At 46.1% G+C, this 15,735-nt stretch overlaps 1 protein-coding gene across 1 annotated transcript in view; it reads right to left on the bottom strand.

The window, feature by feature from the left end:
- LOC139386827 (collagen alpha-1(VI) chain-like) overlaps window positions 1-15,735 on the bottom strand; it is an 83,659-nt gene that overhangs the window by 43,294 nt on the left and 24,630 nt on the right. The window contains exons 3-8 of the mRNA XM_071132661.1: window positions 13,244-13,444; window positions 12,277-12,436; window positions 5,564-5,677; window positions 1,744-1,764; window positions 1,619-1,639; window positions 825-869 (exon numbers count right to left, since the gene is read on the bottom strand). Of these exons, the coding sequence (XP_070988762.1) occupies window positions 825-869; window positions 1,619-1,639; window positions 1,744-1,764; window positions 5,564-5,677; window positions 12,277-12,436; window positions 13,244-13,444 (562 nt within the window). The remainder of the gene's footprint in view (window positions 1-824; window positions 870-1,618; window positions 1,640-1,743; window positions 1,765-5,563; window positions 5,678-12,276; window positions 12,437-13,243; window positions 13,445-15,735) is intronic.

Below are 15,735 nucleotides of genomic sequence, written 5' to 3'. Positions count from 1 at the left end.
AGAGGAAGTGAGAGGAGGAGAGCATTAGAATTCAAGAACAATAATACACAATGACAACAACAATCAGACACTAGATATGAAGATCAGGTTAGCACACTGAGCTAAATCCTAGGCATTAACCTGGGGAGCTAATCAGACACTAGCTATAATGACCAGGTTAGCACACTGAGCTAAAGCCTAGGCATTAACCTGGGGAGCTAATCAGACACTAGCTATGATGACCAGGTTAGCACACTGAGCCAAAGCCTAGGCATTAACCTGGGGAGCTAATCAGACACTAGCTATGATGACCAGGTTAGCACACTGAGCTAAATCCTAGGCATTAACCTGGGGAGCTAATCAGACACTAGCTATAATGACCAGGTTAGCACACTGAGCTAAATCCTAGGCATTAACCTGGGGAGCTAATCAGACACTAGCTATAATGACCAGGTTAGCACACTGAGCTAAATCCTAGGCATTAACCTGGGGAGCTAATCAGACACTAGCTATAATGACCAGGTTAGCACACTGAGCTAAAGCCTAGGCATTAACCTGGGGAGCTAATCAGACACTAGCTATGATGACCAGGTTAGCACACTGAGCCAAAGCCTAGGCATTAACCTGGGGAGCTAATCAGACACTAGCTATGATGACCAGGTTAGCACACTGAGCTAAATCCTAGGCATTAACCTGGGGAGCTAATCAGACACTAGCTATGATGACCAGGTTAGCACACTGAGCTAAATCCTAGGCATTAACCTAGGAGCTATCACAAGTCTTCCGGTTTTCGTGTGTGTGTGCGCGTGCATGTGTGCTTGTGTGTGTGTGTGTGTGAGCCCCACCTTGGACCCGAGGTCTCCTACTGGTCCTTTGGGACCTCCTTTAGCCTGCAGACAAAACACATCATCAGTGATGTCATCATGGGTCATACCATACTATGTCACTCAGAGAGTGAACACTACAACCTGTTATAAAGGTGTCATAAGGGGTTGTACTGCTATGTCACACAGAGAGCCTTCATAGAACACTACAACCTGTTATAAAGGTGTCATAAGGGGGTCATACTGCTATGTCACTCAGAGAGCCTTCATAGAACACTACAACCTGTTATAAAGGTGTCATAAGGGGGTCATACTGCTATGTCACCCAGAGCCTTCATAGAACACTACAACCTGTTATAAAGGTGTCATAAGGAGTCATACTGCTATGTCACTCAGAGAGCCTTCATAGAACACTACAACCTGTTATAAAGGTGTCATAAGGGGTCGTACTGCTATGTCACCCAGGGCCTTCATAGAACACTACAACCTGTTATAAAGGTGTCATAAGGGGTTGTACTGCTATGTCACTCAAAGAGCCTTCATAGAACACTACAACCTGTTATAAAGGTGTCATAAGGGGGTCATACTGCTATGTCACTTAGAGAGCCTTCATAGAACACTACAACCTGTTATAAAGGTGTCATAAGGGGGTCATACTGCTATGTCACTCAGAGAGCCTTCATAGAACACTACAACCTGTTATAAAGGTGTCATAAGGGGGTCATACTGCTATGTCACTCAGAGAGCCTTCATAGAACACTACAACCTGTTATAAAGGGGTCATAAGGGGGTCATGGGATTTAGGAGCTACTTACATTGCAGTCAAAAGAACAGCACTGAAAAAAATAGAAAAAAGCACAGTTAGAAATGTCAACAAACAGACAAATGTAAGTAATGATTAGTGTAGAAATAACATGTCACATAGGTAGACAAGACATACCACATCCTTGGTCTCATTGGTCTGTAAGAGAAAATGGATCATAGGTTAGAGAGACTCATTTACACTTTAAAATGATAGGAGAGGGAGGGGAGTAGAGAGGGAAAGGGAGGAGAGTAGAGAGGGAGGGGGAGGGGAGTAGAGAGGGAGAGAGGAGGGGAGTAGAAAGGGAGAGGGGAAGAGTAGAGAGGGAGAGGAGGGGAGTAGAGAGGGAGGGGAGGGGAGTAGAGAGGGAGGGGGAGGGGAGTAGAGAGGGAGAGAGGAGGGGAGTAGAGAGGGAGAGGAGTAGATAGGGAGAGAGGAGGAGAGGAAAGAGGGAGAGGGAGTAGAGAGGGAGAGAGGAAGGGAGGAAAGAGGGAGAGGGAGAGGAGTAGCTAGGGAGAGAGGAGGGGAGTAGAGAGGGAGAGGGAGGGGAGTAGAGAGGGAGGGGAGTAGAGAGGGAGAGGGAGGGGGGGAGTAGAGAGGGAGAGGAGGGGAGGAAAGAGGGAGAGGGAGGGGAGTAGAGAGGGAGAGAGGAGGGGAGTAGAGAGGGAGAGGGAGGGGAGGGGAGTAGAGAGGGAGGGGGAGGGGAGTAGAGAGGGAGAGAGGAGGGGAGTAGAGAGCGAGAGGGAGGGGAGTAGAGAGGGAGAGAGGAGGAGAGGAAAGAGGGAGAGGGAGTAGAGAGGGAGAGAGGAGGGGAGGAAAGAGGGAGAGGGAGAGGAGTAGAGAGGGAGAGGGAGGGGAGTAGAGAGGGAGGGGAGTAGAGAGGGAGAGGGAGGGGGGGTAGAGAGGGAGAGGAGGGGAGGAAAGAGGGAGAGGGAGGGGAGTAGAGAGGGAGAGAGGAGGGGAGTAGAGAGGGAGAGGGAGGGGAGGGGAGGGGAGTAGAGAGGGAGGGGGAGGGGAGTAGAGAGGGAGAGAAGAGGGGAGTAGAGAGCGAGAGGGAGGGGAGTAGAGAGGGAGAGGAGTAGATAGGGAGCGAGGAGGAGAGGAAAGAGGGAGAGGGAGTAGAGAGGGAGAGAGGAGGGGAGGAAAGAGGGAGGGGAGTAGAGAGGAAGAGGGAGGGGGGGGAGTAGAGAGGGAGAGGGAGGGGAGTAGAGAGGGAGAGGGAGGGGAGTAGAGAGGGAGGGGGAGGGGAGTAGAGAGGGAGGGGAGTAGAGAGGGAGGGGAGTAGAGAGGGAGAGGGAGGGGAGTAGAGAGGGAAGGGGAGGGGAGTAGAGAGGGAGGGGGAAGGGAGTAGAGAGGGAGGGGGAGGGGAGTAGAGAGGGAGAGGGAGGGGAGTAGAGAGGGAGAGGGAGGGGAGTAGAGAGGGAGGGGGAGGGGGAGGGGAGTAGAGAGGGAGAGGGAGGGGAGGGGAGTAGAGAGGGAGGGGGAGGGAGGGGAGTAGAGAGGGAGAGGGAGGGGAGTAGAGAGGGAGGGGGAGGGGGAGAGGGAGGGGAGTAGAGAGGGAGGGGAGGGGAGTAGAGAGGGAGGGGGAGGGGAGTAGAGAGGGAGAGGGAGGGGAGTAGAGAGGGAGAGGGAGGGGAGTAGAGAGGGAGAGGGAGGGGAGTAGAGAGGGAGGGGGAGGGGAGTAGAGAGTTAGGGGGAGGGGAGTAGAGAGGGAGGGGGAGGGGAGTAGAGAGGGAGAGGGAGGGGAGTAGAGAGGGAGGGGGAGGGGAGTAGAGAGTTAGGGGGAGGGGAGTATAGCGAGGGAGTGGGAGGGGAGTAGAGAGGAAGAGAGGAGGGGAGTAGAGAGGGAGGGGAGTGGAGAGGAAGAGTGGAGGGGAGTAGAGAGGGAGAGGGAGGGGAGTAGAGAGGGAGAGGGGAGGGGAGTAGAGAGGGAGAGAGGAGGGGAGTAGAGAGGGAGAGAGGAGGGGAGTAGAGAGGAAGAGAGGAGGGGAGTAGAGAGGGAGAGGGAGGGGAGTAGAGAGGGAGGGGGAGGGGAGTAGAGAGGAAGAGAGGAGGGGAGTAGAGAGGGAGAGAGGAGGGGAGTAGAGAGGAAGAGAGGAGGGGAGTAGAGAGGGAGCGGGAGGGGGAGGGGAGTAGAGAGGGGAGAGGGAGGGGAGTAGAGAGGGAGAGGGAGGGGAGTAGAGAGGGAGGGGAGTAGAGAGGGAGAGGGAGGGGAGTAGAGAGGGCGAGGGAGGGGAGTAGAGAGGAAGGGGGAGGGGAGTAGAGAGGGAGGGGAGTAGAGAGGGAGAGGGAGGGGAGTAGAGAGGGAGAGGGAGGGGAGTAGAGAGGGAGGGGGAGGGGAGTAGAGAGGAGGGGAGTAGAGAGGGAGAGGGAGGGGAGTAGAGAGGGAGAGGGAGGGGAGGGGAGTAGAGAGGGAGAGGGAGGGGAGTAGAGGGGGAGAGGGAGGGGAGTAGAGAGGGAGAGGGAGGGGAGTAGAGAGGAGGGGAGTAGAGAGGTGGAGGGAGGGGCGTAGAGAGGGAGAGGGAGGGGAGTAGAGAGGGAGAGGGAGGGGAGTAGAGAGGGAGAGGGAGGGGAGTAGAGAGGGAGAGGGAGGGGAGTAGAGAGGGAGAGGGAGGAGAGTAGAGAGGGAGAGAGAGGAGAGTAGAGAGGGAGGGGAGTAGAGAGGGAGAGGGAGGAGAGTAGAGAGGGAGAGGGAGGGGAGTAGAGAGGGAGAGGGAGGGGAGTAGAGGGGGAGAGGGAGGGGAGTAGAGAGGGAGAGGGAGGGGAGTAGAGAGGAGGGGAGTAGAGAGGTGGAGGGAGGGGCGTAGAGAGGGAGAGGGAGGGGAGTAGAGAGGGAGAGGGAGGGGAGTAGAGAGGGAGAGGGAGGGGAGTAGAGAGGGAGAGGGAGGAGAGTAGAGAGGGAGAGAGAGGAGAGGAGAGAGGGAGGGGAGTAGAGAGGGAGAGGGAGGAGAGTAGAGAGGGAGAGGGAGGAGAGTAGAGAGGGAGGGGGAGGAGAGTAGAGAGGGAGAGGGAGGAGAGTAGAGAGGGAGGGGGAGGAGAGTAGAGAGGGAGGGGGAGGAGAGTAGAGAGGTAGGGGGATGGGAGTAGAGAGGGAGGGGGAGGGGAGTAGAGAGGGAGAGGGAGGAGAGTAGAGAGGGATAGGGAGGAGAGTAGAGAGGAAGAGAGGAGGAGGGTATAGATGAATGGTGGAAAGAGAAGAGAAGCATTGGAAAGGAGGAGAGATATGGAGAGGAGAGGAAAGGAGGAGAGATATGGAGAGGAGAGGAAAGGAAAGGAGGAGAGATATGGAGAGGAGAGGAAAGAAGGAGAGATATGGAGAGGAGAGGAAAGGAGGAGAGTTACGAAGAGGAGAGGAAAGGAGGAGAGATATGGAGAGGAGAGGAAAGGAGGAGAGATATGGAGAGGAGAGGAAAGGAGGAGAGATATGGAGAGGAGAGGAAAGGAGGAGAGATATGGAGAGGAGAGATATGGAGAGGAGAGGAAAGGAGGAGAGATATGGAGAGGAGAGGAAAGGAGGAGATATATGGAGAGGAGAGGAAAGGAGGAGAGATATGGAGAGGAGAGGAAAGAAGGAGAGATATGGAGAGGAGAGGAAAGGAGGAGAGTTACGGAGAGGAGAGGAAAGGAGGAGAGATATGGAGAGGAGAGGAAAGGAGGAGAGATATGGAGAGGAGAGGAAAGGAGGAGAGATATGGAGAGGAGAGGAAAGGAGGAGAGATATGGAGAGGAGAGGAAAGGAGGAGAGATGGAGAGGAGAGGAAAGCAGGAGAGATATGGAGAGGAGAGGAAAGGAGGAGAGATATGGAGAGGAGAGGAAAGGAGGAGAGTTACGGAGAGGAGAGGAAAGGAGGAGAGTTACGGAGAGGAAAGGAGGAGAGATATAAATAGAGGAGAGGAAAGGAGGAGAGATATGGAGAGGAGAGGAAAGGTGTGGGGAGGGGAGGTGTATGATACGTACGATCATATCTATGATGCTGCGAATGGTCTGTAGCTGGGTGGATCTGCTGTTGTCAGCTGCTGTGAAGTTCTGTCTGTAGTTCTGGTCTGTAGCAATCACTGACAGTCTGGTGTCCTTTTGAGATCAATACAGATATACATAAATCAATACAGAGATCAATACTGAGATACAGAGATCAATACAGAGATACAGAGATCAATACAGAGATCAATACAGATATACACAAATCAATACAGAGATCAATACAGAGATCAATACTGAGATACAGAGATCAATACAGAGATCAATACAGAGATCAATACAGAGATACAGAGATCAATACAGAGATCAATACTGAGATACAGAGATCAATACAGAGATACAGAGATCAATACAGAGATCAATACAGAGATCAATACAGATATACATAAATCAATACAGAGATCAATACAGAGATCAATACAGAGATCAATACTGAGATACAGAGATCAATACAGAGATCAATACAGAGATCAATACAGAGATACAGAGATCAATACAGAGATCAATACTGAGATACAGAGATCAATACAGAGATACAGAGATCAATACAGAGATGAATACAGAGATACAGAGATCAATACAGAGATGAATACAGAGATACAGAAATCAATACAGAGATACAGAGATCAATGCAGAGATCAATACAGAGATACAGAGATCATTACAGAGATACAGAGATCAATACAGAGATCAATACAGAGATACAGAGATCAATACAGAGATCAATACAGAGATCAATACAGAGATACAGAGATCAATACAGAGATACAAAGATCAATACAGAGATCAATACAGAGATCAATAAAGAGATCAATACAGAGATCAATACAGAGATCAATGCAGATATCAATACAGAGATCAATAACGAGATACAGAGATCAATACAGAGATACAGAGATCAATACAGAGATCAATACAGAGATCAATATAGAGATCAATACAGTGATCAATTCAGAGATCAATATAGAGATCAATATAGAGATCAACACAGAGATCAAAACAGAGATCAATTCAGAGATCAATGCAGAGATCAATACAGAGATCAATACAGAGATCAATACAGAGATCAATATAGAGATCAATACAGAGATCAATACAGAGATCAATTCAGAGATCAGTACAGAGATTAATACAGAGATCAATACAGAGATCAATATAGAGATACAAAGATCAATACAGAGATCAATACAGAGATCAATACAGAGATCAATAAAGATATAAATATAGAGATCAGTACAGAGATCAATACAGAGATCAATAAAGATATACAGAGATCAATTCAGAGATACAGAGATCAATACAGAGATCAGTACAGTGCTCAATTCAGAGATCAATATAGAGATCAATACAGAGATACATTCAGAGATCAATGCAGAGATCAATACAGAGATCAATACAGAGATCAAACAGAGATCAATATAGAGATCAATACAGTGATCACACGCGCACATGTGAGAGCGACCTGCATTCCATTGCATTTCTGAATAGAAAGGAATTCTCCGGTTGGAACATTATTGAAGATTTATGTTAGAAACATCCTAAAGATTGATTCTATACATCGTTTGACATGTTTCTACGGACTGTAACAGAACTTTTTGACTTTGTCTGCACCTAGTGATCGTGCCTCGTGAATTTGGATTACTGGGCTAAACGCGCAAACAAAAAGGAGGTATTTGGACATAAATTATGAACTTTATCGAACAAACCAAACATTTATTGTGGAACTGGGAGTCCTGGGAGTGCATTCTGATGAAGATCATCAAAGGTAAGTGAATATTTAGAATGCTATTTCTGACTTCTGTTGACTCCACAACATGGCGGATATCTGTATGGCTTGTTTTGGTTTCTGAGAGCTGTACTCAGATTATTGCATGGTGTGCTTTTTCTGTAAAGTTTTTTTGAAATCTGACACAGCGGTTGTATTAAGGAGAAGTGGATCTAAAATTCCATGCATAACACTTGAATCTTTTAGCAATGTTTATTATGAGTATTTCTGTAAATTGATGTGGCTCTCTGCAAAATCACAGGACGTTTTGGAACTACTGAACATAACGCGCAAATGTAAACTGAGATTTTTGGATATAAATATGAACTTTATCGAACAAAACATACATGTATTGTGTAATATAAAGTCCCATGAGTGTTGTCTGATGAAGATCATCAAAGGTTAGTGATTAATTTTATCTCTATTTCTGCTTTTTGTGACTCCTCTCTTTGGCTGGAAAAATGGCTGTGTTTTTCTGTGACTAGGCTCTGACCTAACATAATCACATGGTGTGCTTTCGCTGTAAAGGCTTTTTGAAATCGGACACTGTGGCTGGATTTACAAGTTTATCTTTAAAATGGTGTAAAATACTTGTATGTTTGAGGAATTTTAATTATGGGATTTTTGTTGTTTTGAATTTGGCGCCCTGCAATTTCACTGGCTGTTGGCGAGGTGGGACGCTACCGTCAGAGAGGTTAAGCTTTAACCCCACCCATCTCTTTAAAGCAAATTGGAGGTAGCCAGCGCACTTCTGTATGTTGTAAAAGCATTACATGGTCGCTGCCCATATCATTGCGTAATGCAGAAAATACAGGAGAGTTCAGGGGCCTTGGTTTAACAACTTCTTGATGCACCCATCCCGTTAGTGGGATCATTTTCATCAACATCTGCTGAATTGTAGAGCGCCAAATTCAAATTAAATGACAAAAAATATTTAATTTTCATGAAATCACAAGTGCGATATAGCAAAACACAGCTTAGCTTGTTGTTAATCCACCTGGCGTGTCAGATTTCAATACAGCTTTTCGGTGAAAGCATAACAAGCGTTTATGTAAGAACATCTCTCAGTAGACAAAACATTACAAACAGCTAGCAGCCAAGTAGATTAGTCACGAAAGTCAGAAATTAAATTAAATTGCTTACCTTTGATGATCTTCGGATGTTTGCACTCACGAGACTCCCAGTTACACAATAAATGTTCCTTTTGTTCCATAAAGATTATTTTTATATCCAAAATACCTCCATTTGTTTGGAGCGTTATGTTCAGAAATCCACAGGCTCGAGCGGTCACGACATCGCAGACAAAAATTCCAAATAGTATCCGTAAAGTGCGTGGAAATATGTCAAATGTTTTTTTATAATCAATCCTCAGGTTGTTTTTATAATATATAATCGATAATATGTAAACCGGAATGTAGCTTCTTCCATAGGAGAGAGAGAGAAAATGGCTGTTGCGCATGAAAAACTCTGCTGGCACCCAGCCATCCACTGACGAGATGGGTTCTTTCTCGCTCATTTTTCAAAATAAAAGCCTGAAACCATGTCTAAAGACTGTTCACAGCTCGAGGAAGCCATAGGAAAAGGAATCTGGGTGATATCCCTTTAAATGGAGACAAGGCATCCAATGCAACAGAGAGCTTTCAGGAAAAACAGCGCTTCCTTGTTGGATTTTCCTCAGGTTTTCGCCTGCAATATCAGTTCTGTTATACTCCGACAATATTTTGACAGTTTTGGAAACTTTAGAGTGTTTTCTATCCTAATCTGAGAATTATATGCATATTCTAGTTTCTGGGCCTGAGAAGTAGGCAGTTTCAAATGGGTACGTTTTTTAGCCAAAAACGAAAATACTGCCCCCTACACTCAGGAAGTTAACACTGTAGTGTCCAAAACGTCTTTCAAGCTGTCAGGCATTCCTTTGGCAGCAAGAGCCTCTCGGTGGATACTGTAGTGTACCCAAGTGGCGATGGTAGCAACTGCTTGCATGCGCGTTACCACTCCACTATGTCTCCCTGCCATGGCTTTTACGCCATCAATACGGAACACATCCTGACCACCAAAGTCCATTTGATGTCACAAAGCTGTCCGGTACCATTCCTCTCATGTTGTCCTGGTTTCCAGAAGAGGATGTCTTCCTTAATTGACCCCCCAAAAACGTAACAAACATATACCAGGAGCTGTGCCAGGCCCACCACGTCTGTTGACTCATCCAGCTGTAACAGACATATACTAGGAGCTGTGCCAGGCCCACCACGTCTGTTGACTCATCCAGCTGTAACAGACATATACCAGGAGCTGTACCAGGCCCACCACGTCTGTTGACTCATCCAGCTGTAACAGACATATACCAGGAGCTGTGCCAGGCCCGCCACGTCTGTTGACTCATCCAGCTGTAACAGACATATACCAGGAGCTGTACCAGGCCTGTTGACTCATCCAGCTGTAACAGACATATACCAGGAGCTGTACCAGGCCTGTTGACTCATCCAGATGTAACGCATAGAATTCACTGGCTTGTATGCGAAGCAGTAATTGTTTCAAAGCATCTCCTGCCATGTCACTGGTGTAACAGTGTTGTTGGATGAAGAAATTGCCTGTGTAGTTTTTAAGGCCTTTTCCCTCAGCATTGTCCCAGCCATATCCACGGCAGCAGGAAGAAAGAAGTCCTCCACAATAGTATGGGGCTTGCCTGTTCTGGTGAATCCCTCACAGTGAGTCATCTCACTCATAATATTCGAGAACCGGGGTTACGCAAGTAACCTTAAGTTATCGATACATATTATAAATACATCCACATAGTTATCAACATCAACATAACTACAGCAACATCAAGTCAACACCATATTAGTGACCCGCGAACAACCGTATAACTAAACCAACATCAAGTCAACACCATAACATCCACATCATTGCCTCTATTGGTCTCTAGGGCTGGGTGATATGGTCTCTAGGGCTGGGTGATATGATCTCTAGGGCTGGGTGATATGGGCTCTAGGGCTGGGTGATATGGTCCCTAGGGCTGGGTGATATGGTCTCTAGGGCTGGGTGATATGGTCTCTAGGGCTGGGTGATATGGTCTCTAGGGCTGGGTGATATGGTCCCTAGGGCTGGGTGATATGGTCTCTAGGGCTGGGTGATATGGTCTCTAGGGCTGGGTGATATGGTCCCTAGGGCTGGGTGATATGGTCTCTAGGGCTGGGTGATATGGTCTCTAGGGCTGGGTGATATGGTCTCTAGGGCTGGGTGATATGGTCTCTAGGGCTGGGTGATATGGTCTCTAGGGCTGAGTGATATGGTCTCTAGGGCTGGGTGATATGGTCTCTAGGGCTGGGTAACCTCAGGGTGGAAAAACATACAGTGGGGAGAACAAGTATTTGATACACTGCCGATTTTGCAGGTTTTCCTACTTACAAAGCATGTAGAGGTGCTTTGTAAGTAGGAAAATCTGCAAAATCGGCAGTGTATCAAATACTTGTTCTCCCCACTGTACATTCTACGTGATTTCAATGGGTCTTACTCCATTCTGATTGATTTATACTGTTCAATTCAACTTCAACCAAAAGTTCCAAAAGTTTCCATACTGCCACGTAGGGCTGCATGATATTGGCAATACATCTAGGCTTTTATTTTTAACCAAATATTGCAATTGTGATTAGACTTGCAATTTAGATCAAAACACTTGGGTGAACTGCTGTAGTCATAGAAATAGAATGATTATTATGATTATGTAGTAAAAATATAATTATAATAACAGTGGGCACTTTGAACACAGTGTTGTTTGACATGACAACCAATGAAAAAGCCAGGGAGGCGTTCATAGAACTAGGAATTAGATTACTAATATAATCTCTATGGAGGTGTTATTGTGACAGGGCAGGAACCAAAGTGTTGGTCAGTGTTTCCCAGGGGAATGATAATACTATTAAGATCTCTATGGAGGAGTTATTGTGACAGGATAGGAACCAAAGTGTTGGTCAGTGTTTTCCAGGGGAGTGCCAATACTAATAAGATCTCTATGGAGGTGTTAATGTGACAGGATAGAAACCAAAGTGATGACCAGTGTTTCTCAGGGGAGTGCCAATACTAATAAGATCTCTATGGAGGTATTATTGTGACAGGGTAGGAACCAAAGTGTTGGTCAGTGTTTCCCAGGGGAGTGCTAATACTATTAAGATCTCTATAGAGGTGTTATTTTGACAGGGTAGGAACCAAAGTGTTGGTCAGTGTTTCCCAGGGGAGTGCCAATACTAATATGATCTCTATGGAGGTGTTATTGTGACAGGGTAGGAACCAAAGTCTTGGTCAGTGTTTCCCATGGGACCCCTATAATCTTTGGCTTACTTCATGTAGCTAACCTATTCCTCTCTCGTGTTGGTTGCTGCAACCAACATGCTGATTTAGGCCTACACCAGCACTGGTATCAGACTGTATTAGATAGCTATGTTTGCTCTGACGCAGTACATTTATTAGCTTGCCAGCTAACGGGAAAAGACGAACTAGATGTTTGCAGACAGTATCATCCACAAACTAATAGAGTAATTATAGAATGCTTATGGATTTCTATAAAGAAGCAAAGGGGAAAGCAGCATAGATGTCATCAACATATTATTGCATTTGCTGCATCGACCATGCTGACTGAAGACATCGACCATGCAGACTGAAGACATTGACCATGCAGACTGAAGGCATCGACCATGCAGACTGAAGACATCGACCATGCAAACGGTCTGCAAATGATCTCGTGCTCAACCAACAACAACTGCGCTCCTTGTGTTACAGGGGGCGGGGCTTGGTGAGAGAGGAAGAGAAATGACCCAAGTAGCGGAGTAAACTATACAGAGTGAAATACTGTTACCATGGTCAGGTTAAAAGGGTGTGTGTGTGTGTGTGTGTGTGTGTGTGTGTGTGTGTGTGTGTGTGTGTGTCGTACCTCCTGGTCAGGTGATATGGCGACAGAGAAGACTTTAACCCCGTGTTGCCTGGCCTCATTGGCAGCTTCCTGTATCCCCCCACAGGGCTCCTTGTAACCTGTTAGAGGATGACCGTCCGTCACCACGACGATGTACTTATTCTCCTGGTAGTGGGAGCCCCTGAACACACACACACACCGGATAGAAAGGGATGTAATGAGACACACTGCAACAAAAAAACACTAGACAGGTACTATAGAGAAACCATTAGACAGGTACTATAGAGAAACCACTAGACAGGTACTATAGAGAAACCATTATACAGGTACTATAGAGAAACCACTAGACAGGTACTATAGAGAAACCATTAGACAGGTACTATAGAGAAACCATTAGACAGGTACTATAGAGAAACCATTATACAGGTACTATAGAGAAACCACTAGACAGGTACTATAGAGAAACCATTAGACAGGTACTATAGAGAAACCATTAGACAGGTACTATAGAGAAACCACTAGACAGGTACTATAGAGAAACCATTAGACAGGTACTATAGAGAAACCATTATTCAGGTACTATAGAGAAACCACTAGACAGGTACTATAGAGAAACCACTAGACAGGTACTATAGAGAAACCATTAGACAGGTACTATAGAGAAACCACTAGACAGGTACTATAGAGAAACCACTAGACAGGTACTATAGAGAAACCACTAGACAGGTACTATAGAGAAACCATTAGACAGGTACTATAGAGAAACCACTAGACAGGTACTATAGAGAAACCATTATACAGGTACTATAGAGAAACCACTAGACAGGTACTATAGAGAAACCACTAGACAGGTACTATAGAGAAACCATTAGACAGGTATTCAGATGAGGAAAGGGAGGGGAATGGTGATTAATGGGCAGGGCCAGGGGACAGTTAAGGGGTGTGGTCAGAGAGGAATGAGGGAGACATCCTGATATGTGTGTATTACCCTATGAGCAGCTCAGCGATGCCTCTCTTGATGGCACAGTCAGTGTGTGTTCCCTTGCCGATGTAGCTGATGCCCTTGATGTCACTGATGAGCGCCTGGCGCTCGGTGGCGATGTCACTCAGCTGGCGTACTAAGATGATCTCATCAGAGTAGTGCAGCGCTCCAGAGTTCCATGTCAGGGACCGGTCACATGGGTGGCGCCTAGCAACAACAACACACACAGGGAAAAGTTATATTGCATCACTAACCACGTTACCATCAACAGTTTTTATGTGAAAGTCATATCTTATAAAAAAATCACGACAGCTGGGATGGAAACAGGAAGTTTTGGTAAAATGTTAGAAATGTCGACCGATAATGTCTCTGTCGACATGGTGGAATTCTTTGTGCCTGTAAAATTATTTATGCAGGAAATGGCGCTGGAAACACCTTTATGCGCAAATATTGATATATTGAACACTGAACAAAATATAAACGCAACATGCAACAATATTTTACTGAGTTACAGATCATATAAGGATATCAGTCAATGGAAATAAATCTTTGAGGCCCTAATCTATGGATTGAGTGGGAATAACAGATATGCATCTGTTGGTCACAGACACAGTACCTTCAAAAAATAAGTAGGGGTGTGGATCAGAAAACAAGTCAGTATTTTTGTTGTTGTTGATTTATTTATGTTTTATTTATTCACACCAAAGAAAATAAGTGAAAGACAAAACAGTGCAGATAAAAACAGGTAAAGACTGGTTGGAAGCCCAAAAGGGCTGATATGAAAAACACACCACTAATATACAGTACCAGTCAAAAGTTTGGACACACATACTCATTCCAGGGTTTTTCTTTTAAAACTATTTTCTACATTGAAGAATAAAATTGAAGACATCAAAACCATGACATAACAAATACGGAATCATGAAGCAACCAAAGTAGTGTTAAACACATCAAAATATATTTTATATTCTTTAAAGTAACCACCATTTGCCTTGAGGACAGCTTTGTACTGAGTAGTTTGGTTCATCAGGCTGACCTCCAGTCTTGGTTCATCAGGCTGACCTCCAGTTTCCATGGAGATTACTGAGTAGTTTGGTTCACCAGGCTGACCTCCAGTCTTCATGGAGGAGATTACTGAATAGTTTGGTTCATCAGGCTGACCTCCAGTCTCCATGGAGATTACTGAGTACTTTGGTTCATCAGGCTGACCTCCAGTCTTCATGGAGGAGATTACTGAGTAGTTTGGTTCATCAGGCTGACCTCCAGTCTTCATGGAGGAGATTACTAAGTAGTTTGGTTCATCAGGCTGACCTCCAGTCTCCATGGAGGAGATTACTGAGTAGTTTGGTTCATCAGGCTGACCTCCAGTCTCCATGGAGATTACTGAGTAGTTTGGTTCACCAGGCTGACCTCCAGTCTCCATGGAGGAGATTACTGAGTAGTTTGGTTCATCAGGCTGACCTCCAGTCTCCATGGAGATTACTGAGTACTTTGGTTCATCAGGCTGACCTCCAGTCTTCATGGAGGAGATTACTGAGTAGTTTGGTTCGTCAGGCTGACCCCCAGTCCTCATGGAGGAGATTACTGAGTAGTTTGGTTCGTCAGGCTGACCCCCAGTCCTCATGGAGGAGATTACTGAGTACTTTGGTTCATCAGGCTGTCCTCCAGTCTTCATGGAGGAGATTACTGAGTAGTTTGGTTCATCAGGCTGACCTCCAGTCTTCATGGAGATTACTGAGTAGTTTGGTTCATCAGGCTGACCTCCAGTCTTCATGGTTCATCAGGCTGACCTCCAGTCTTCATGGAGATTACTGAGTAGTTCGGTTCATCAGGCTGACCTCCAGTCTTCATGGTTCATCAGGCTGACCTCCAGTCTTCATGGAGATTACTGAGTAGTTTAGTTCATCAGGCTGACCTCCAGTCTCCATGGAGATTACTGAGTACTTTGGTTCATCAGGTTGATCCCCAGTCTCCATGGAGATTACTGAGTAGTTTGGTTCATCAGGCTGACCTCCAGTCTCCATGGAGATTACTGAGTAGTTTGGTTCATCAGACTGACCTCCAGTCTTCATGGAGATTACTGAGTAGTTTGGTTCATCAGGCTGACCTCCAGTCTTCATGGAGATTACTGAGTAGTTTGGTTCATCAGGCTGACCTCCAGTCTTCATGGAGATTACTGAGTAGTTTAGTTCATCAGGCTGACCTCCAGTCTTCATGGTTCATCAGGCTGACCTCCAGTCTCCATGGAGATTACTGAGTAGTTTGGTTCATCAGGCTGACCTCCAGTCTCCATGGAGATTACTGAGTAGTTTGGTTCACCAGTCTGACCTCCAGTCTCCATGGAGATTACTGAGTAGTTTGGTTCATCAGGTTGATCCCCAGTCTCCATGGAGATTACTGAGTAGTTTGGTTCATCAGGCTGACCTCCAGTCTCATTGGAGGAGATTACTGAGTAGTTTGGTTCATCAGGCTGACCTCCAGTCTTCATGGAGGAGATT

Source organism: Oncorhynchus clarkii, chromosome 28, assembly GCF_045791955.1.
Source record: "Oncorhynchus clarkii lewisi isolate Uvic-CL-2024 chromosome 28, UVic_Ocla_1.0, whole genome shotgun sequence".
NCBI classification, from domain to species: Eukaryota; Metazoa; Chordata; class Actinopteri; order Salmoniformes; family Salmonidae; genus Oncorhynchus; species Oncorhynchus clarkii.
Note: the sequence above shows the minus strand (reverse complement) of the source record. Positions and strands in the feature narration are given on the sequence as shown.